This window comes from Lynx rufus, unplaced genomic scaffold (assembly GCF_022079265.1).
Source record: "Lynx rufus isolate CCGP_SWC_20201006 ecotype Redwood Valley unplaced genomic scaffold, mLynRuf1.p SCAF_15, whole genome shotgun sequence".
Lineage (NCBI taxonomy): Eukaryota > Metazoa > Chordata > Mammalia > Carnivora > Felidae > Lynx > Lynx rufus.
The window spans coordinates 24,369,864-24,391,520 of record NW_025814829.1 but is presented as its reverse complement, the minus strand read 5'-3'; the positions used below and the strand labels follow the sequence as shown (position 1 = coordinate 24,391,520).

Sequence of the window (21,657 nt, the reverse complement as noted above, 5' to 3'; positions counted from 1 at the left end):
TTTTAGGACCTAATTATTTAGGCAGTGTACTTATATATATTAAGTGGGAATGCAACCATTCAAGTTCCTATACTGGTAATTAATGTCAAGGAAGTAGCATTAATTACACTTGGATTAATGAATTAAACTAGAAATTAAAAGAACAGATGTCTGAGAGTCTTTATACTATAAAATTTTGATTAATTACAAATTCCATCTGGAGCATATACCTCTCAGTGCAGAAATAATAATTTGGATAGTTTGCTCTAAGCAATGTTTTAACTTCAAGAATTTTGGAGCAAGATTAACCATCTTCTTCAAATCTTGGTATCCAGAATTTTCTTGTTGTAGTTCGCTTCTGAAACTTTTCTGTAAATAAAATTGATATTTTTAAAACCACACGATAGACAACATGACAGTAAAGCTTAGTCAATATGATTTTAATCACCAGAATCTTATGTTCAAGAAAGAGTTACTTTCCTCACGAATGCTTAATTCTGTTTCCACAAGCAAGACCAAATACAATATTAATAATTACTGTTTTCAAAAGAAATAAGAATTTTATTTTTTTAATTAAAAAAAAGTTGGTTTTTAAATTATTTTTATTTTTATTTTTTTTGAGAGAGAGAGAGACAGACAGAGACAGAGCATGAATGGGGGAGGGGCAGAGAAAGAAGGAAACAGAATCCAAAGCAGGCTTCTGGGCTCTGAGCCATCAGCACAGAGCCTGATGCAGGGTTGAACTCACAAACCAAGAGATCATGGCCTGAGCAGAAGTCAGACACCTAACCAACTGAGCCACCCAGGTATCCTCCACAAAAAAAAGTTTTTTTTAAGTAAGCTCTACACCCAATGTAGGGCTTGAACTCGTGACACTGAGATCAAGTCACATGCCCTACCGAATGGGCCACCCAGGTACCCCAAGAATTTTAAATTAATTTTAAATCAAAATCCAGTCATTCTATTACATGGGAATGAAATAAAACCTTAGTACCCTTTATTACCCGATATCATAAACGATAAATTTATTTAATTTTTTAGAGTTCAACTTAGTATCTCCTATTTATTTTTATTTAAGTAAAAATTTTTAGGACATAGATATTTCCCTCCTTTTTAACACATTGATTATATACTTAGTTTATATTTTTCTATTTACTTGTCATATGAAAATAAAATAATTTGTCTAATTCACCTATATTTTAAAATCTTTAAGCATATTATTAAACACATTTTTCTAACCTTTAATGTACTTTATTGTTTTTCTTTATTTTTTTAATTTTATTTTTTATTTTTTAAAATTTACATCCAAATTAGTTAGCATATAGTGCAACAATGATTTCAGGAGTAGATTCCTTAGTGCCCCTTACCCATTTAGACCATCCCCCTTCCCACAACCCCTCCAGTAACCTTCAGTTTGTTCTCCATATTTATGAGTCTCTTCTGTTTTGTCCCCCTCCCTGTTTTTATGTCATTTTTGCTTCCCTTCCCTTATGTTCATCTGTTTTGTCTCTTAAAGTCCTCCTATGAGTGAAGTCATATGATGTTTGTCTTTCTCTAATTTCGCGTAGCATGATACCCTCCAGTTCCATCCATGTCGTTGCAAATGGCAAGATTTCATCCTTTTTGATTGCCGAGTAATACTCCGCTGCATATATATAACACATCTTCTTTATCCGTTCATCCATTGATGGACATTTGGGCTCTTTCCATACTTTGGCTATTGTGGATAGTGCTGCTATAAACATGGGGGTGCATGTGTCCCTTCGAAACAGCACGCCTGTATCCCGTGGATAAATACCTAGTAGTGCAATTGCTGGGTTGTAGGGTAGTTCTCAATTTTTAGTTTTTTGAGGAACCTCCATACTGTTTTCCAGAGTGGCTGCACCAGCTTGCATTCCCATAAACAAAATTTTTTAAAGTTTATTTATTTTGAGAGAGAGAGAGAGAGAGAGAGAGAGAGAGAGAGAGAAGGATGGGGGGAGGGACAGAAAGGGAGGGAGAATGAGAATCCCAAGCAAGCTCTGTGCTATCAGCCTGGAGCCTGACAGGGGCTCATTAGGTCTCAGGAACCATGAGATCATGACCTGAGCCAAAATCAAGAATTGGATGCTTAACCTGCTGAGCCACCCAGGCGCCCCTATTAAACACAATTTTTCAGCCAATGACTATCGCAGCAAAAGCTGACAGTTACTAAACTTAGAAATAGATAAAATACATCAATATTAATCAATTTCTATACAATATCTTATGTATTACTAAAACAAATAAGTTATGACATCCAAGAGGAAGTAGCTAGGGAGCTACTGTACGTGCTTCAACTAAACATGCACAAAGGAATTATCTGGCTAAGGATAAAAACAGAAATAGGGGCACCTGGGTGGCTCAGTTGGTTGAGCATCTGACTTCAGCTCAGGTCATGATCTCATGGTCCGTGAGCTCGAGCCCCGCATCAGGCTCTGTGCTGACGGCTCAGAGCCTGGAACCTGCTTCAGATTCTACGTCTCCCTCTCTCTCTGCCCCTCCCCCGCTCACACTCTGTCTCTCTCTCTCTCTCTCAAAAATAAATAAACATTAAAAAAAAATTAAAAAAAAACCTAAATAAACATATCATATCTACACTTAAACCAAATGAAATGATAAAATACACCAAGGAAAAGTAAACACCAAAACAATTTAAAGCTTCTCTTACTGTTTTCCACTCAGCAAAGATGTTTTCAAGAGATCCAATCAATCCCATGGCATTAGCTTTCATCTGTTTGGTAACCTATAGAGAATGTTAACATATTTTATTATACAAATAATTATTTAGAAGTTTAGAAATCCTAGAATTCTATGGGACAAGAATTTGTCCCATAGGGAAGAATTTTCATCTATGAAGACAAAAGACTCAAGTTCTTTTATTGGGACTATAATTAAACAACTGGGGTACCTAAATCATGTGAGCAAAATTTCTTTCAAAATAAATTGCATATTGATTCTATATTAAATATAGATACCCTCTGATGTTTGTTATAATAATAGCATTTTGCCTTATATTTAAATATTTATAGGAAGGAAATTTCCAAGACTTCCCTTGGAAGAGTATGAGATAACTAATATAAAGCAAATATTATGCTCTCAGAACTACAAATACATTTCCCCAGTTTTATTAAAATATATTTGACAACTAACATTGGATTAGTTTAAGGTGTATAACATGATCCAGTATACTGCAAAATGACCACCATAGTGAGTTTAGTTAACATTCATTACCTCATATAGTTACAATCCTTTTTCTTGTGATGAGAACTTTTAACATCTATTCTCTTAGCAACATTCAAATACACAATAGAGTAGTACTGCTAACTATAGTCACTGTGCTGCATTTTACATCCCCAGGACTTACCTTATAACTGGAAGTTGGTACTTTTGGACCACCTGCACCCATTTCACCCATCCCCACCCTCTGACTGGTAACCGCTAGTCTGTTCTCTGTTTCTATGATTTAAGCTTTATTTTTAGATTCCACATATAAATGAGATCATATAATACTTGTCTTCCTGTGTCCAAGTTATTTCACTTACATGTTTTATTATTTGCTTCTCCATTACAGCCCTATGCTGCATATGCAATTGTCCTCCTTTTACAAATAAGAAAACAGATCCTGTGCTCCTACGACTCAGAGCCAGGGCCGGAACCCCAGTGTAAATTCTAAGCCTTTGCTTTTGTGCTGCTCAATGCTGCCCCCTAAGGTGTCTTCTCACTTAATTTCTGCCAGGGGATTCTATTTTAAGAATTTAATTGGCTTTACCCACACAGCTCTTCCCTAGGTCTTAGATTTCCTGTATCTGGTTAAAAAAAAAAATCTTTTTTCCCCTTGACTCCAGCTTTACAATTATAACTCCTATGCCTTATGTTTGAGCCTATTTTCTATTTCTTCAGATTCTTTGCTTTCCTTCCATAGGTTCTTGCGTTTTAACTTCTAAGAATACGATAAGCTAAAACCCCACCATGACTAAATAAATAGCTGTGGCATACCACAGAGAGAAAATGAGAGGAAGGGAGGTAGAGGTCTGCATGAAATGCAGATAATATGAATTTTATGCAAGATGGGCCTGACTCATTTGCTGTTTATTTCCTCAAAACAATAGCAAAGCTAACATCCACACCCTGCTTTGCTACTTGCTACGCACATTCACATGCATTACTTCATGTCTGCTTTTCATTAACTTATTCTATAACCTCTTGCACTTACTGCCAGCAGACATTCAACCTGCAAACAGTGATAGTGTTTCAGTGATAAATGTGCTGCTGAGCAAAACCAAGCTGAAGATGTCAGCAGTGGCCAGTAGGAGTCCACTTTCTTCAAAGTTGCATTGTAGAACTGAAATCAGCCTCATGTCTCCTACAATATGATTAGACCCAGATATCTTGATCTAGTGACAAAATGAGCTCCTTTTGAATGAGTTTTTATTTTAAAAACAAAATAAAAGCACAAAGTGAGAGAGGCAAATATCCACAGAGAACAAGACCAAGCAAGCTGAGGAACCTGACTTGCCTGGCACATAATCCTCAGAACAATTTTACGAAGTACCTATGATCATCTTCACATTTTAAATGAACAAGTAGGGCTCAGGCAAGCAACTCAAAGCTACACAGGAAGTGGGAGAGCAACTTAATGTTCAGAGTCTTTCTCCAGTTCTGAGACGGTTCAGACAGTGATTAATCTATAAAGCCCTTTAGTCTGAGGAAAGGAATGGAGATCCCCTCTGGCTTATATGGAAAGTTTTCCCCCAGAAAGATAAGCTAGACATACATTAATGAAAAAAAAAAATTAACTTACTCTATGCCTTCCTGGAAACAACTAGCCAGAGGGGTGGAAGCTAACAGTCATCCGCCGGATTTACTTCCCTAGGTAAATCAATATGTATGTAAATGATATCCCTCCTAAGGGCGATGATCTCAGGAACCAAAACATCCCCAGGGAGCTCCATCCCAGCTGACTGACTCCAGAAAGAGAAAGGGAATGGGCAGAGATGGTTTTAACAAGAAGTTGTTACAATGTGACTGCTGAACAGACACGTCTCTGAAACTCACTGTGGTAAGATTTGAACTTACCTTCTGAATCCCCAATTCATTACTAGTAACTCTCAGTGAAGAAAATTAGTGCCTGAACAATGGCTTACAAAACATATTTAGTTAGCGTTCTGAGCTTCGGAGTCAGGTGGGTAGAATATAAAACCCTGGCTCGAGACTGGACAAGGTTCTCCAGCTCAGTGAAACGCATAGGAAGACGAGTAATTCCTACCTTGCAAGTGGGGAGGTTCACCACTATTACACATAAAGCACCAGTCCTGTAATTGTCACTGAGAGATGATTTAACAAGTGACTTAATAAATTTAATAAATAATGTCACAACCTAGGACATAGGTATTATTACATAGGACACGTGAGGAAACAGAGTCAGAGCACTGACTTGATGAATGATTGCTGGAGAATAAGAGACAGGTTTTAACCACAGTGCCACCTCTAAGACAGCATTGCTTTTATGCTTCCATGTTAGTTAGCTGGAGGAGGTGGGGAGGAAGCATATTTTAGGAAGTCACTCAAATCTCTGTTGGTTCTGTGTCTTAATATGAAATAACAGAGGTGAACGCCTCTGTCAAAATATTTAGTTTAAAATATTGGATCAATAAATGGTAGTTTCTATTCTTTTTTTTTTTTTAATGTTTATCTTTATTTTTGAGACAGAGACAGAGCATGAGCAGGGGAGAGGCAGAGAGAGAGGGAGACACCAAATCGGAAGCAGGCTCCAGGCTCTGAGCTGTCAGCATGGAGCCCGACGCGGGGCTCCAACTCGTCAACTGCGAGATCATGACCTGAGCCGAAGTCGGACGCTCAACCGACTGAGCCACCCAGGTGCCCGGGTAGTTTCTATTCTTAAGTGGACAAGTAGAGACCTAACCAAAGAGCAAGAAGAAAGACAAGCAGAAAGTGAACACTAGGTGTCAGCGCCACACTCCATTCTGCTCTGGAGTATATCCACAGGCTGAATTTTCATGGATAACAACTGACAAAATTATACAACAGAGGCTGCAGTAACTCAAGAGTAACTTGGGAAGATATCACCACGACATAATGATAGCATCAGCCTTTTCAATAAAATAATTATTCAACACAAATTAAAATATATAAATACATAAGAATCCAATTTATTGAACTAATTTTTAAAAAATTTTTTGGTGTTTATTCATTTTTTGAGGGACAGAGAGACAGAGTGCAAGTGGGGGAGGGGCAGAGAGAGAGGGAGACACAGAATCGGAAGCAGGCTCCAGGCTCTGAGCTGTCAGCACAGAGCTCGACGTGGAGCTCGAACTCACAAACCGTGAGATCATGACCTGAGCTGAAGTCAAACACTTAACCAACTGAGCCACCCAGATGCCCCAGAACTAATTTTTTTAAATCACCTTTACAGACCATCTGGTACTATGTAGAATATTCTTTCATTCCTCTTACCTCATTTTGGGTACACTGCCTTAAGAGTCCATGCTGAAGTTCTTTTGCTTTTTCTAGTCCAGAATCTAATAGAATCTTCACTCCTAAGCCTACACCATCACAAAGAGCATCCATGAAATCCTCCTAGAAAAAGTTTTTAAGCATTAATTGGAAAACTCAGGTTTTACATTTTTAAAAAAATTATCAAACAACTAATTTTATTTTCTGCTTATTGTAGGATTATAATAAGTTCCAAGTTTATTAAATTCAACTAAAGCTGGAATAAGATCTAACAGTCTATAAGAAAGGTAGCAAACCTGTAATTTAGCATTCCACATATAATGTGCTATAAAGAATGTCTGTCATCTTAGGCAGGACAATACATTCCTAGAACACAGTAACATTCTATTACTATGTTTTCAATGGCATGAATACTTAAAGCAAGCAAGTACAAATTTTCTAGAATTATAGAGTTCTTCATATGTTCATTGGCTAAGTTAGGTGGCTATCATGAAAGCAAAGATCCAAAAAGTAAAATGAGGATTTCAGAATTATCCAGTACATTTAGCCAACTTAGATTGAAACCGTTTTAAATTATATTGCTAAACTATTAAAAGTATGAGCTATTTTCAAATAAAAACAACTTATCATGTTTAGTGATACTATTATCAGGAGTCTACTGTTCCCTCAGATGAAGTCTTTCAAAACTAATATTACCAAATTACCTGAACACTGGTAGCCTTATTGCTACTGTTTTCCAGAAAATGTAGCTCGCTCCCTTTAAGAACTGCTAACTGTCCCACATACTTCACCGCTTGTTGTACAATTTGGATAATTTTGTTTTGAGCTTCTTTTACCATTGATGAGATATCTGAACAGCATCCCTATAAAATAAAAATGGACCAGTACATAAGATACATGAGATTACACAGGGTGGTAAAGACAAGAAAAGCAATTTGAAAAAAACAAATTCTGCATTCATTGATATGGTGACTATGCTTCATAAAAATCTCAGTCAGAGCCAGAAAACATGCAACCCTATAGCTCCTAACGAGGATAAAATGACTAGGATATAGTCTCTACCCTCAAAGACCTTACACACTAATAGGAGACATAAGACAAGCATGCAGTTAACTAATATAAGAAAGAAGTGATAAGTGAAAGTCCCCCACCCCCCAAGAAGGAACAAAACCATGGCGCTTTTGCCTTTGAACTTTTCCTGTCCCGGGAGCCATCTGACAGATGGTGGGCAAAGATATTTTCTTTTATCAGGGGAGAAGGAAGAAGAAAGGGAAGGAAAAGGGGGAGAAGACCACCCTCCAAACAAAAGGCTTCTCCTGCACCAGAGTGCACATGCCCAACGAGGAGGTGTTCCCCGAACTTTTCTTTCTGTTACCTGCCAACTACAGTGATTCTCTTCAAAATACTTCTCTTGGCCTGCTTTCTGGGACATGCTTATAATACTGCTAAAAGGTAAGACTTCTCACACCATACTTAGCTAGTAAGTGTAATCACTAAATTCAGTTGTGCCAACATAACGCAAGTGTCTCCTGAGCTCCGTCTAACTTCCCCTCCAGGTCACCTGTTCTCTCCATCCTCAATTCCTATAAAACATTTCCCATAGAGCTATAGACCGCAACCCCTAAGTTCAGAGTGGTCTTTCCAGAGAATGAAAAGAAGGAAAGAAACTATACACCAGTTGCTCTAATAGGTACCTTCTTATCACATCCATCCATCTGATCCTCATGGCAATCTTGCCAGACAGGCCTTATTTTTATTTTCCCGGTGACAAAATGGGAGACTCAAAAAGTGAAGCAGCTTGCCCAAGGACACAGAACTAATTCAGCATGGGTTCAAACACTGGTTTTCCAAATGCCAATAGTGGTTTTTTTGTTTTGTTTTGTTTTTTTCTGTTCCTGAACTGCCTCTCAAACCTAAGAGCCAACTAAGTATATCTCAAACTCTCTTTTCCACCACAGACCACCCCTCTGCTACCTTCCTTTTCCAGGCTCAAGCATAAGTCAGATCCTCAGGTTTTGGCTCCCCAGCTTTGCTCTCTGGCCAGTGTTCCCTTTCATCTTCATGGCCCTGTGCTCAGAGCATCTTCTTCACCTAATACTTCACCCACACCTGTTTGCAGTCCACCTGTCTGTCTTAGGGTCATTCTGTTTCCTCACCACTTATATCCCAAGTGATCCTTCATCCAGTGTGAATTTTTCATTACCTCAATAACAAGTATCCAAACAAGCAGCTATCATATGATGAGTCCTTGTGAAAAAAGACCCACTGTCCCTCTAACTACCCAAAGCTTACTCTGCCCAATGAGGTATGCAGGCCTGTAAATATGATATATTAAAGGGCATAACAGGTGAAGTACAGGCCTAACAGAAAAACAAATAAGAGAAATGTCTAACCAAGTCATGGGGAGACCCAGAAAGACCTCCTAGGGAAGAATACTGGATAATTAAAAATAAACATTTGATTTCAATTTGACTAGATTACTCAACCAAATAAACATTTCCAAATCCTATCAATAAATAAATAGCCCACTCAGGAAATATTTGATACAACTAACCTTCTACTACAATAGTAGAATGTAGAAAGTCTCTTGGTGGGCGCTATAACTTAAGATTTGTTCAAATATTCTAGAACATTTTGTCAAGAAGCCAAGTTAACCATTTTAAAAAGTGAAACCTATCCCCTTTGGTATTTTCATAACTACTTCCCTCAGACAGTCAAGGAATTCTTAAGGAAGAGTTCACTGATATGGCAGATGACTAGGTATTAACCAGTATCAAATTCTCTACTTCTTCCATGGTAATAGAACTCTTGATTTTTCACTAGGTACACAGCTGTCCAGAATAAAAAATAACTTCCCAATAAGACTTGTGGCTAGATGTGGTCATGTAATGAAGTCCTGGCCAAAGATTTATAAAGAGAAATGTCATATGGAAATTTCTAGAACCTACCCTTAAAAGAAGGCCCATTTGGCCTTTCCCTTCTTTGTCACTTCTTTCATCCTGCTGCACTGAATTCAGACAGAGCTCCACCACTAGGGTGGACCATGAAATAAAGGGCATGCATTAGGCTTGGCAGAGGGTACATTAGAAGGAGCTTAGCTCTTAAGGTGTGGAACAGAGCCACCATGCCTCCTTCCAGATTTTATGTGACAGCCAAGAAACTTTTATCTTTCTTCACAGCCATGCCTAATCTCACTTGATATAAGGTAAACAGGAAAAAAAAAATTACTTTTCTTGACCATATACCAGTGGGCTTGTGACTCGACTCATTCAGCACAAGTTGATACCCCATATATAACCAAAGCAAGACTCCACCTTTCTTCCCAATAGCCATTATTGAGGACTAGCATAGTATAATATGCTACTGGTTATAAAACAGGAAAGACTACATATCCTGTGCCTCCATTTCTTCATTTATAAGATGGTGATTAAGAAAAGTACCTACTTCTAAAGTTGTTAAGAGAATTGAATGAGTTAATATTTGTCAATCACTGAGAATTCTCAGTGCCTGGCCCGGAGGCAATAAATAATAAACAATCATAGAAAACCACACTTTCAGAATTGCAAAACAGAAATCACTTCTGAAAATCCTACAGATCTAATTTTAGGGAAGATGCAGACAGTAGAAGGTCAATAAATACTTGCTGAATAAATGACTTCTTCAAACGACAATCAGCAAATCAACTTACCTGCAAAAATAACTGTAAGTAGCCTCCTAGTTTTTTGACCTCTTGTCTCAGTTCATCTTCAAGTTTTGCTGTGCTGGTACAAGGTAGAATATCATCCAGCCAGTGTTTGATTAGAACCACAAGCTGCTCAAAAGCACATGTGACCTGGATAGTAAGTGACTGGGTTGCTCGATCGGAAGAGAACACTTCGAAAGAAGAAGGAAAATTATTGGAAGAAATAATCTCCAAATAAAAGATTATTCTAGTCTAGGGGCACCTGGGTGGCTCAGTCAATTGAGCATCCGACTTCGGACGCTTTGACTTAGGTCATGATCTCACAGCTCGGTGAGTTCGAGCCCCGTGTCAGGCTCTATGCTGACAGCTCGGAGCCAGGAGCCTGCTTCGGATACTGTGTCTCCCTCTCTTTCTGCCCCTAACCCACTCTCATTCTGTCTCCATCTCTCTCAAAAATAAATAAACATTTAAAAGAAAAATTTATTAAAAAAAAAAAAAGATTATTCTAGTCTAGGATTCAGGTTAGGGTTAAGGTTAGGATTTAAAATGTTTAAGAAACATTTTACCATAGTCAGAAAATGCATGCCAAATGTGGCAGTCATTCAAAAGCAAATGTAATGTGCAGAAAATAGTCATTCATGTAAGTTAATAAAAGCAGTAAGGTTGCTTACAGTTATCTTGACTTTCTTCATCTTGTTCTTCATGAGCTTTGGAAATGGCAAATAGCCCATGATAAATTTTAAGAAAATTATTAATCAGGCTGTCTGCCATGCTTTTTTCTTCATCATAACTCTGTCCAAGAAAATCTAACGATGACCCAATCAATTCTTTGCAAATTCCAGGAAGAAAAGATTCTGCTGAACTTGGGGAAATGGTGCTCGATTTCTCCAGTAAGCCTATATTGGCAGAAAATAGCCATGTTAAGCCTACTTTTCAGGCACAACACTTTCCAACAAATACATTAATGCAAGCATATTATGGACTCATTCGTCACTAATTTCAAAGCAGGCTGTTCTTATTTCAATACACCCTTACTTCTATATGCCAAAGTGAAAACACAAGTCCATAAAGGAAGTCAATTAATCTTTCAATGGCATCAATCCATAGGTTAGTAGTTCAACAATATAAATAACAGACAATTCAAATAAACTAAATAACCACTGGTCCAATCTCCTTCTTTATTTACTTTTTGGGAACACCTAAGAAACAGTGAATTGGTGGAAACAATGGCAGTTACATGAAATAAAATAATATAAAAATAATAAATATAAATATCATAATGTAAAGTTAATTTAATTCATAAGCTGGAAACATAGGCAATAATAAAGGAAACTATATTAAGAGGAATGTCTCAATAGCTCTACTTTTAATAGTTCCATCGCTAAGTATACTATAATCAAAATAGGCTAAAGCCAATTATCTACAGTTAATATATCACATCTCTGGGAGACAGACTTTCACCATAATTTTCTAAGCACTATCCAAACCAGAAGTAAATGGAAAAGCTTGAAAGAGCTCAATTGGAGCCTCTGGAAATAACTTTATACTAGAATGCTAACTCATGAGTATAATGATTCTCATTTAATAAATAAGATTATTTTTTTGATACAGTTCATAGGCAATACAAACAGCAAACTAAAAGGAAGGTAAAATGAGGGCAAAGGATGGGGACTATTAAGAGTCTAGAACAGGGCATGTAGCTGGCTCGGTCAGCAGAGCATAAGAATCCTGATCTCGGGATCAGCCCCATGTTGGGGGTAGAGTTTACTTAAAAAACAAAACAAAACAAAACAAAAGTATTTAAAAAAAAAAAAAGAGTCTAGACCAAAGATGAATTTGATTTGGGAAGAGAAAAAGCTCTACATTGCAGGGTAATAATATCATGATAATAATGATTATAATCTAGTCATCATAAATAGTTACCAATATATTCTCTGTTTAAGAAGGTAATGATGTTAATGCATTCTAAAATCCAGCATCAGGGCACCTGGGTGGCTCAGTTGGTTAAGTGTCCAACACTTGATTTGGGCTCAGGTCATGATCTCATGGTTGATAGAAAGCTACATGCACTGACAACACAGAGCCTGCATGGGATTCTCTCTCCCTCTTCCTCTGTCCCTCCCCCACACATCCCACCTCATGCTTGCATGCTCTCTCTTGAAATAAATAAATAAATAAATAAATAAATATTAAAACAAAACAAAACATAACAGTAGCAGGGAGCCTGGGTGGCACAGTCAGTTAAGCATCCAACTTTGGCTCAGGTCATGATCCCACAGTCTGCAAGTTTGAGCCCCGTTTGGGGCTCTGTGCTGACAGCTCAAAGCCTAGAGCCTGCTTCAGATTCTGTGTCTCTGTCTGCCCCTCCCACTCACAATCTGCCTCTCCAGCTCTCTCAAAAATAAATAAACATTTAAAAAAATTTTTTTAACTGGCTAAAAAGAGTCTCTTATGGTTTGTTTCCTGTCTTTAAATAAATTAATAGGGGCGCCTGGGTGGCTCAGTCGGTTGAGCGTCCGACTTCGGCTCAGGTCATGATCTCACAGCTCATGGTTTCCAGCCCCGCGTCGGGCTCTGTGCTGACAGCTCGGAGCCTGGAGCCTGCTTCTGGTTCTGTGTCTCCCTCTTTCTCTGCCCCTCCCCTGCTCATGCTGTCTCTCTCTCTGTCTCAAAAATAAATAAAACATTTTAAAAAATTAAAATAAAATAAAATAAAATAAAATAAAATAAAATAAAATAAAATAAAAGTAAAATAAAATATATAAATAATTTTTAAAAATAAAATAAATAATAAATAGATAAAATCCAGCATCAACATTTTACAAAGCCTTGCAAAACTCTAGTTTAAAAATATGGCCCCGGGTGCCTGGGAGGCTCAGTCAGTTAAGCGCCCTACTCTTGATTTGGGCTCAGGTCATGGATTCACAGTTTGTGAGTTCAAGCCCCACATTGAACTCTGCTGACAATACAGAGCCTGCTTGAGATTCTCTCTGCTCCTACTCCACTTGCCGGCGTGCACGCTCCCTCTCTCAAAATAAATAAATAAACTTTAATTTTTTTTTCATTAAAAAAATATAAATATATGGCCCTTAAGGTGAGAAGTTAAGACATTTGCTCAACTTCCCAGAGCTGAAAAGTGCACCCTCCAGAACCTGCAGCCCAGACGAGTCCATACTAAATGCAGATGGAGGTTTCTGTTTCCCTCTTTGAAAACTGCAAACAAGCAAAGACCTTTTGTATTTTACTTAATTTTTAAATATGGCCCTTAAAAAGGCAGCTTTAATTCATCTGGAAAAACTACTTTTGTAAAACCTCTTACTCTCAAATAATACTGAATAAATAACGATACCACAGATACATAACCTTTTATTGTGCTGGTAAACAAAAAGCCTACAGCTTATTTTGTTTCCCTTAGATTAAATAAGTATTAAGATAATTATCTTCCTAAAAAGTAATTTTAGGTTTAAAAAGAAAGAAACTAAATTTCTCTATTTTAAAGTCAAGATGAAATATAATTTCTTTTACGACTACTTGTATCCCATTAGTGCCCTTATCACACAGATTATTAACTTATACAGCAACTTTAAAACTTTTTGTTTCCTAAGGTATAGTTTATCCTCTGTAAAGTGTGCACGTCTTAAGTATACAGCTTATTGCTTTCACATATGTGCGCGCCCCCTCTTAGATCAATGTGTGCAAGGTTTCCACAAGCACATTCCAGTAGGTTCCCTCTGGAGCCATTATTCTCTTCCGAACTGCTCTGGCTTCTGTCACCATACATCAGTTGTGCCTGTTCCTGAGCTTCACAGAAATATAATCATACAGTATGTACTTTTTGTTTTCTGGTTTCTTTCACTCAATGGAACGTTTTTGGGATTCATCCAGGTTGTTGAGTGAAGTAGGCGTTTTTCTCTTTTATTGCTGTATAGCCCCTACTACCTGGTAGTAATTTCAACTCTTACAGGTAGTTAGACATGCAAATTTACAGGGTGTCCCCCTTCTATAGGAAAATTAATACTGTCATCCATATTCACATAAAATAATTATTTGCTGGAAAAATTCCTGTAATTTTTTCTCTTAAACTTTCCTTCCACATTTGAATTAGGCACTCTATTAAAAGGCTCTGAGCACAGAATTTTAGACATGGAAAGGGACACCCAGCCCACCCTCTTCACTTTGCAAAAAAAGTCAAAGTTTGGATGAAATGATTTGCAATAAGAACATGACACAAGGTAGTGACTGAGCCAGGACTTGATGCTTTTCTCAGGATATAAGAAAATTTGATGAAAAAATACCTGATGAATGGGAAGAATGCAAATTCTGAATTGGGTAGGCTTGTATATCATGTAAACAACCAGAAATTCTCCTGTTCTTCATCAAACTTTTGCTCCTAAAAAAGATAAACCATAAAATTAGTAGTTATATACTACATGGAGTAATAATATTAATAATATTCTTTTTTTAAAAAAAAAAGGAACAGATTTTTTTTTTAAAGTTTATTTATTTTGAGAGAGAGAGAGAGAGAGGGAGAGGCAGAGAGAGGGGGAGAAAGAGAATCCCAAGCAGGTTCTGTGCTGTCAGTGCAGAGCCTGATGTGGGGCTCAATCCCACAAACCGCAAGGTCATGACCTGAGCCAAGATCAAGAGTCAGACATTCAACCGACTGAGCCACTTGGGCACCCCAAGAATATTCTTAATTCTCTAAAGAAATTGGGTATGCACGTGTGTCTTTTCCATGGAAACCTTTTCATCAAGAAATAGTTCATTTGGTTTACTGAGCACGAACTTTAGTATTTAGAGGTATTATTCTAAGCATACAGTTAGTTATTAATTAAACAATATTTGCTTGATATTTGAAGAGTATTACTATTTACAGGCTCTAGATACTGTGGTTAAACAAGCAAACATGGTTTCTGGGCTCCTTTTCTGTAACAAAAGAGAAATTAGGCAAATAATTACAATAAAGTGATGTTTCATGAGAGCAGAGCATGCCATGGTAGATTCTGGAGAACTCAACCTGGCCCAAGGAGTCAGGAGGGCCTCTGGGAACAGTGACACTGAAGGATGCACAGGAGTTAGCCAAATGAGGAGGCAGGCTTGAGAAAGAAGGAAGAGTATTCAGACACGGGCGCCAGGATGCGGGAAGACGCGGCGATGAGAGAAAAGTACTGCGCGTGCAAAGAGACAAGCAAGAGGTTCGGAAGGACCGCAGTCTAAGATGTGAAAGAGTAGCAAGGGATGAGGCTGGGAGGTGTGTGGGGGCCAGCTTGAGGCTGATCTCGGATGCCAATTAAGGAAGCTTGGATTTTATCCTGAGAACATCCTGGGAAGGATTCTAAACACTTGAATAAACATTCAAGTAAGTATTTGCTACACAGTGGGAAAAGCATAATACCTGTGAAGTGTAGCAATAGCACAAATGGAGAGAATGACTCTATCCTTAATCGCTCTTTTGGCTGCCTCTTTTCCCACAGCCCATAAAACCACTCAGATTTCTCCCTTGAGTATGACTGGCTGTCTAGCTGTTATTCATTCTTCCTAACTGCTACTGGAAAAGGCAGCCTACTTCCAGATTGCCATTCATCTATCAATTTTCTAAACTCCAACTCCAGCCCTCATTACATCCCTGAAGACACGAGCGGTGACGGTGACCTGGATCTAAATCTAGGGGATCCTTTGAAGTCTCTTTTCTGACAGAACTCTCTATTACCATCGGCCCCTCAAAGAAAAATGCTGTTTGTTGAAAAGACCGTTAAACAAAAACGCGTTCTATCTGTAGTCCTCTAAATGTTTCAAATTTAATTTTTCCCCATGAATTCCTACAAGAAAAACACAGAAATATAACGATAACAGGGTGAGGAAAAATCATCTCTCAGTATGACTGGTAAGAGGGAGAGGAAATGTCAATTCTCAAAAGTAACAGTTTTTTGTACTTAGGGACGAAAGGAAAGGGTATATTATAACACTAAGTCTAAACTAGGAAAACTTACTCTTTTAACACTATCGTGGTTAAACAATGTTTAAACACAAATAAAATGCTTGTTACGTTCTTTTCACAGAATTTTCACTTAACCTCAGGGGAAATTTTACTTTTAACTGTCCACAATACATATCAAAATTTATAGGCAGCCAAACCAGTCTATTTTATTGCAGAACAGCTGTGCGTATTGTGGCCGGGTAGCAGTTCCATAATTAAGAATCTGTCAGTGTTTCCATTACCTGGAGGCATTCTCAGAGTTTGCAATTCTGTCATAAACATTCTTACAAGGCTGAAACTTCATATACAAGGTCTCTGACCAAGAGCAATTCATTTTTTTAAAAAAATATGATACTTTTAAATTATAGAAGTTATCAAGAAAACCTCTTTACCAAATGAAAACACCTGGATTTCAAAATCTTAAAAAATATTAAAAGAAGCTTTGGCTTTTCAGCAACAATTTAAACTTCTGCTGGTTCCCCAATTCCTTTTTTATTTTTTTAATGTTTATTTATTTATTTATTTTTAATAATTTATTTTTTAATTTACATCCAAGTGAGCATACAGTGCAACAATGATTTCAGGAGTAGATTCCTGGTTCCCTAATTTTTTCTGAAGTTAGCAGAAAATAAGATGTAAATCACCAACTTTCAATAAGCTAAAATTTTGATGTTCATGATTTATTTATTTTTAATTAATTTAAAATTCCAGTCTAGTTAACATCCAGCATTCTATCAGTTTCAGGTGCACAATACAGTGATTCCACACTTCTGTACGTTACTCAGTGCTCATCATGCTAAGTGTTCATCCCCTTCATCTATTTCACCCGTCCTGTCACCCACCGATGTCCATTAATTATTAATGCTCATATTGTGATCCACAATTCTAAGTCTGTATCTGTTTATAATAAAAGATAATAAGAAACCAGTAATTATAAAATCTAAAAGGATTTATAATTCACCCCCTCAGGCATTTGTACTTCTGGTTTGAATTTTTGGGAGGCTTATGTTACTCCAGGTTAGCGTAAGTACCCCAAGCCCATCCACTCAATTTCCCCCACAGGCCATCTTTAGCTCATTTTGGAGAGCCCAACTCTGTTTTGAAGTCCTCCAGATAAATCACCTAAAGATATCACTATCTGTTTATTGGTATTAGATCGGAAATCAGATCTCAGATCATCTCTGAATTCCAAGATTTAATTTTACTTAATACATATTAAGCACCTAATAATAATAAGAGCTGCCATTTATTCAACACCTATCCACTGCAGTGGGAGTTTTACATACTTTATCTCTTTTTTATTTTTTTATTATTTTTTTTAACATTGATTTCTTATGGAGAGACAGAGAGAGACAGAGCATGAGCATGGGAGGGGCAGAGAGAGAAGGAGACACAGAACACGAAGCAGGCTCCAGTCTCTGAGCTGTCAGCACAGAGCCCGACATGGGGCTCGAATGCACAAACTGCCGAGACCATGACCTGAGCTGAAGTCAAGACGCTTAACCGGCTGAGCCACCCAGGCACCCCTACATGCTTTATCTCTTAATCCTTATAACTACTTCACAACATCATCATCATCAGCCCCATGGTGGTCATAGAAGTAGCAGGAGAAGCAATTGTTTTTATATATGACCTCACTTAAACTCAGTGATAAGCTCTGTAGAATAGATACGTATTACTGTCTCCATTTGGTAGACGAGAACACTGAAGCCTAAAGATGTAATGTCACTTGCCCATGGCCACACTCTGCATAAATCACTATACTTGAAACTAGCATAATACTGTAAACTATACTGGAATTAAAATTAAAAACTTAATACAAAAAATTAGAACCCAGGACTGTGACACGAGCCTGTGACTTTCTTATTATACTACATTGTAGGGGATACAGATGTGTTCCCTATGCTCAAGGAATTCAGAATCTGTTTAAAGGACAAGGTCTGTATTTCTTTCAGCTTGAAATACACAGCTGTTGTGTATATAACATATAAGGTAACACGTATCGACTATTAGATCTTGGCTATTTCTTACTGCAGCTTAGGAGCTGGCATACAGCAAACAGGACAAAAGTACAGGGGGAAGAATCCCTATAAAGCAATTACGTCTCTCTGAAATTTTACGAGTTTAAAATGAGTCCAAAACAAGAAAGGCCTGAAAAGGTCTGGAAACCCAAACGGATTCTGAGCTGCAGCTGACAGTGATGAAGTGGAAAAAAAAAATTACTTAACCAGAAAGATTCTGTCCTTTCATATGCAAAGGAGGGGCTATCCGGCAATGGCAGTCGAGGAAGTCAGGATCTCTGGAATCACTCAAACCTGGATTTGAGTGCCCATTCTTCCCTTATTAGCTCTATGAGTTTGGACAAGTTACTTACCGTCTTTAAATCTTTGGCCTTTTCATCTGTAAAAGGCAGGTAAGGACAGCACTAACCTCACAGATTTGTTGTAAGAACGACATGAGATAATACTTAGCAAGCATTCAATAAATGTTCTTGATAATGATGATGCTTCTGTTGGATGGATGAATGCCATTGACCCTTATATCCTGAAAATTCCCAAATCCCTCCTTTAAAGTTCTTGACCTGAATATACACTTGGATGCTCCCTGGAATCTCAAACTCATCAGGGTCAAAAATAAACTGATCTGAACCTCCATTTCAGGGAATACCATCTTCCCCTCACCAGTCGCCCTAATTAGACCAGGATTCATTCTGGAGCCTTTTATCACCCTCAACCCCACAGCCAGCCAAGTTCTTGCTGATTCTTCCTCCTGAATACGTATAAAACCAGGCTTTCCTCTCCAGTCCTTCTGCCTGGTTTAATTTTGGGTCTTTATCAACGGTTCCTCTAGTTTCCTCAGTGCCTGGTCTTTGAGGACAGAGAGTATTTTTTATTCATCTTTATATCCTCAAGACATAGCAGACAGTAGTCTTGTTTAAAAACAAACTAAGAAGTATTTATTTAAAAAGAAGTCTTTGTTTAAAAACCAAACTAAGCAGCTAAATTGGTTCCAAGACCAAGGCCTTTCTATTATACCATTTTGCCCTCTGTAATCTAAGTATCTGAGGTCTAAACAGAGCTAGTTTTTTCTCAAAAAGCATCTATTCACCGTGGAAGTCTTTTGTATTTTTAGTTAATAAGCAGCCTTTGTCATATACAGAAGTTCTCTATCACCATGATTTATTCTTCTGTGGTGTTCATACTAACTTGACAGCATTTAAAGTTCTATAACTTATAATAACATTTCATAGAATATGCCAAGTTCTTGAAAAAGGGTAATTTAAAAGTAATAAACACTATTCATTTTTATAGGAAATTAGATTTAGTTTCTTATGTCTTAAGTCATAAATATGACTTAAAAAAAAGTTATGTTATTTATGTCTTATGTCACTCTTAAGACTTACTGGTGAAATGCCAACCATTTTTGTTCCTATTCTAACTGACTGATAAACAACTTAATGCCCCAAGTGCTGTAATCTGATCAGTAACATACTATTTCTCTTATGTTACTGGGTTTCCTGCACAGACATATTCATTATGACAATAGATAGTTCTTTTAAAATAAGGAAATGATATATATGTGTACCCAGAACAAAAAAATAAAAATGTCTTTACCTCCTTCTAGAAAGGGAAGAAACTGGTGCATTTGTAATGTCAGGTTCCCATTCATCTTCAGGATCACAAAAGATATCTTCACTTTTGTTATTACTATTACTCTAAAAAATATATATATATAGTTTCTACTAAGTTGGGTTAAAAATGTTTAGCTACTAAGAGAAAAAAAAAGTTTAAGTTTGTTACATTTCAAATTTAAAAAATTAGCAGAAGTATAGGTTACCTGATAGAAGTCTAAAAATATCCCATTCCTGATAAAACAAAAAATCAAGCACATGATGCTAGAAATTGTATTAAAAGAGCTCTACTAATAAAAGAAACAGAAACCATTAAATGATTCAAAAAAATAAACTTGGGATTTAGAAGACATAGTAAGAACAGGAAAGATAAATCCTCAGAAGGAAAATAATATGACAACATTAAAATTCAATCACTCCCTGGTTAAATATATTAATCCTGATAATAATCTGAATTTTAAGTATTTAAAGTAATATTAATTAAAGTTCTAAAAAAATACTATAGAGTATATAAAATACTCTATATATACTAAAATATATAGAGCTTGATTCAGAAATAGTATAATTATATAGAAAAAATAATCAAAGAATATTGCAACAGCTGAAAGTAGGAAGATAATGAAGGTAACTCACAAACCGTACTTTAATGCATCTATCAAAGCAAGAATGATCAAATGACTTCAATACAGTTTTTTTGTTGCTATAATTACACAAGCAATCCACATTCATTGCAGAAAATTTGGAAATTATTACATTAATTATATTAATTTTGTATATTCTATTAATCTGTTCACACACAGTTATAATTGTGTGTTTTCAAACTTTTACATTTAAACTTAAGGGAAGAAGAAATTTCATAGACATAAAACACTTTGTATCATTTGTAACGATCTTCAATGCCTATAATATACATTTTACATAATTAAATTTATATTTCCCCATTGCTGTGCTTTTTGGTGTTTCTAATTGTTTGCTATTTTAATAGAACTAAAAATATATCTGCACATATTAGTTTTTAAATATTTTTTATTTTTATTTTTTTGAGAGAAAGAGAGAGAGAGAAGGAGAAAGAGAGAGAGAGAGGGAAAAAGAGAGAGAGAGAGAGAGAGAGAATGAGCTGGGGAGGTGCACAGAAAGAGAGGGAGAGAGAATTCTAAGCAGGCTCCACACTGTCAGTGCAGAGTCAGATGCGGGGACCAAACTCACGAATCGTGAGATCATGACCTGAGCTGAAGTCAGACGCTTCACAGACTGAGCCACCCAGGCGCCCCTACATTCATAACTATATTAAAACAAATCAATAGAAGCCCATTTATAGGCAAAAGTAAAGTAAACATACATAATTGGTAATACCCGTTGGTTTGGGTAATGTATATTGCCTTTTCCTTTATTTACCAATTTTCTTTACTAAGAACATGTCACTTACATATTTTTTATTTCAAAAAGTTTATAGAGATTTTAATAATATTCCAAACCTCATAAAGTTCTTTCATTGCTGCCAGCTTAGATTCAAATTTTTCCAGACTCCAGAAAGTTGAGATCCCTAGTTGTAAGTTACGAACCCGCACAGAAGTGTCCGAACTACTTCCTTTATCTGATACATCATGTCTGAAAGAAAAACCAAAGAAAACTGCTTACCCTAAAACATACATACACATTTATACTAAGGGTTTTCTGAATTAGAATAACTTCCATGAAAATGCAGTCCACTGATTAAATATCTCTCTCCACTGTTAACATTTTTATTAAAGTAAAACTCATGTCTAGTATATATAAGAATAACTTCTTATATAAAAATTTTAAAAATCAAATTCTAATCACGTATATTTCTTTCCAAACTTGTAATATTAATAAGTTTGTAACTCAAAAGAAAATTAGTAAATTCCTAAAACA

The 21,657-nt window shown here is 36.7% G+C and overlaps 1 protein-coding gene across 1 annotated transcript in view; it reads right to left on the bottom strand.

Annotated features, from left to right (window-relative positions):
• The window catches only part of KIF14 (kinesin family member 14), a 53,383-nt gene that overhangs the window by 2,229 nt on the left and 29,497 nt on the right, over positions 1-21,657 (bottom strand). Inside the window, exons 20-28 of the mRNA XM_047076710.1 lie at positions 21,240-21,372; positions 19,748-19,848; positions 14,452-14,546; positions 10,828-11,052; positions 10,163-10,347; positions 7,179-7,337; positions 6,475-6,597; positions 2,669-2,743; positions 210-348 (exon numbers count right to left, since the gene is read on the bottom strand). Coding sequence (XP_046932666.1) covers positions 210-348; positions 2,669-2,743; positions 6,475-6,597; positions 7,179-7,337; positions 10,163-10,347; positions 10,828-11,052; positions 14,452-14,546; positions 19,748-19,848; positions 21,240-21,372 — 1,235 coding nt within the window. The remainder of the gene's footprint in view (positions 1-209; positions 349-2,668; positions 2,744-6,474; positions 6,598-7,178; positions 7,338-10,162; positions 10,348-10,827; positions 11,053-14,451; positions 14,547-19,747; positions 19,849-21,239; positions 21,373-21,657) is intronic.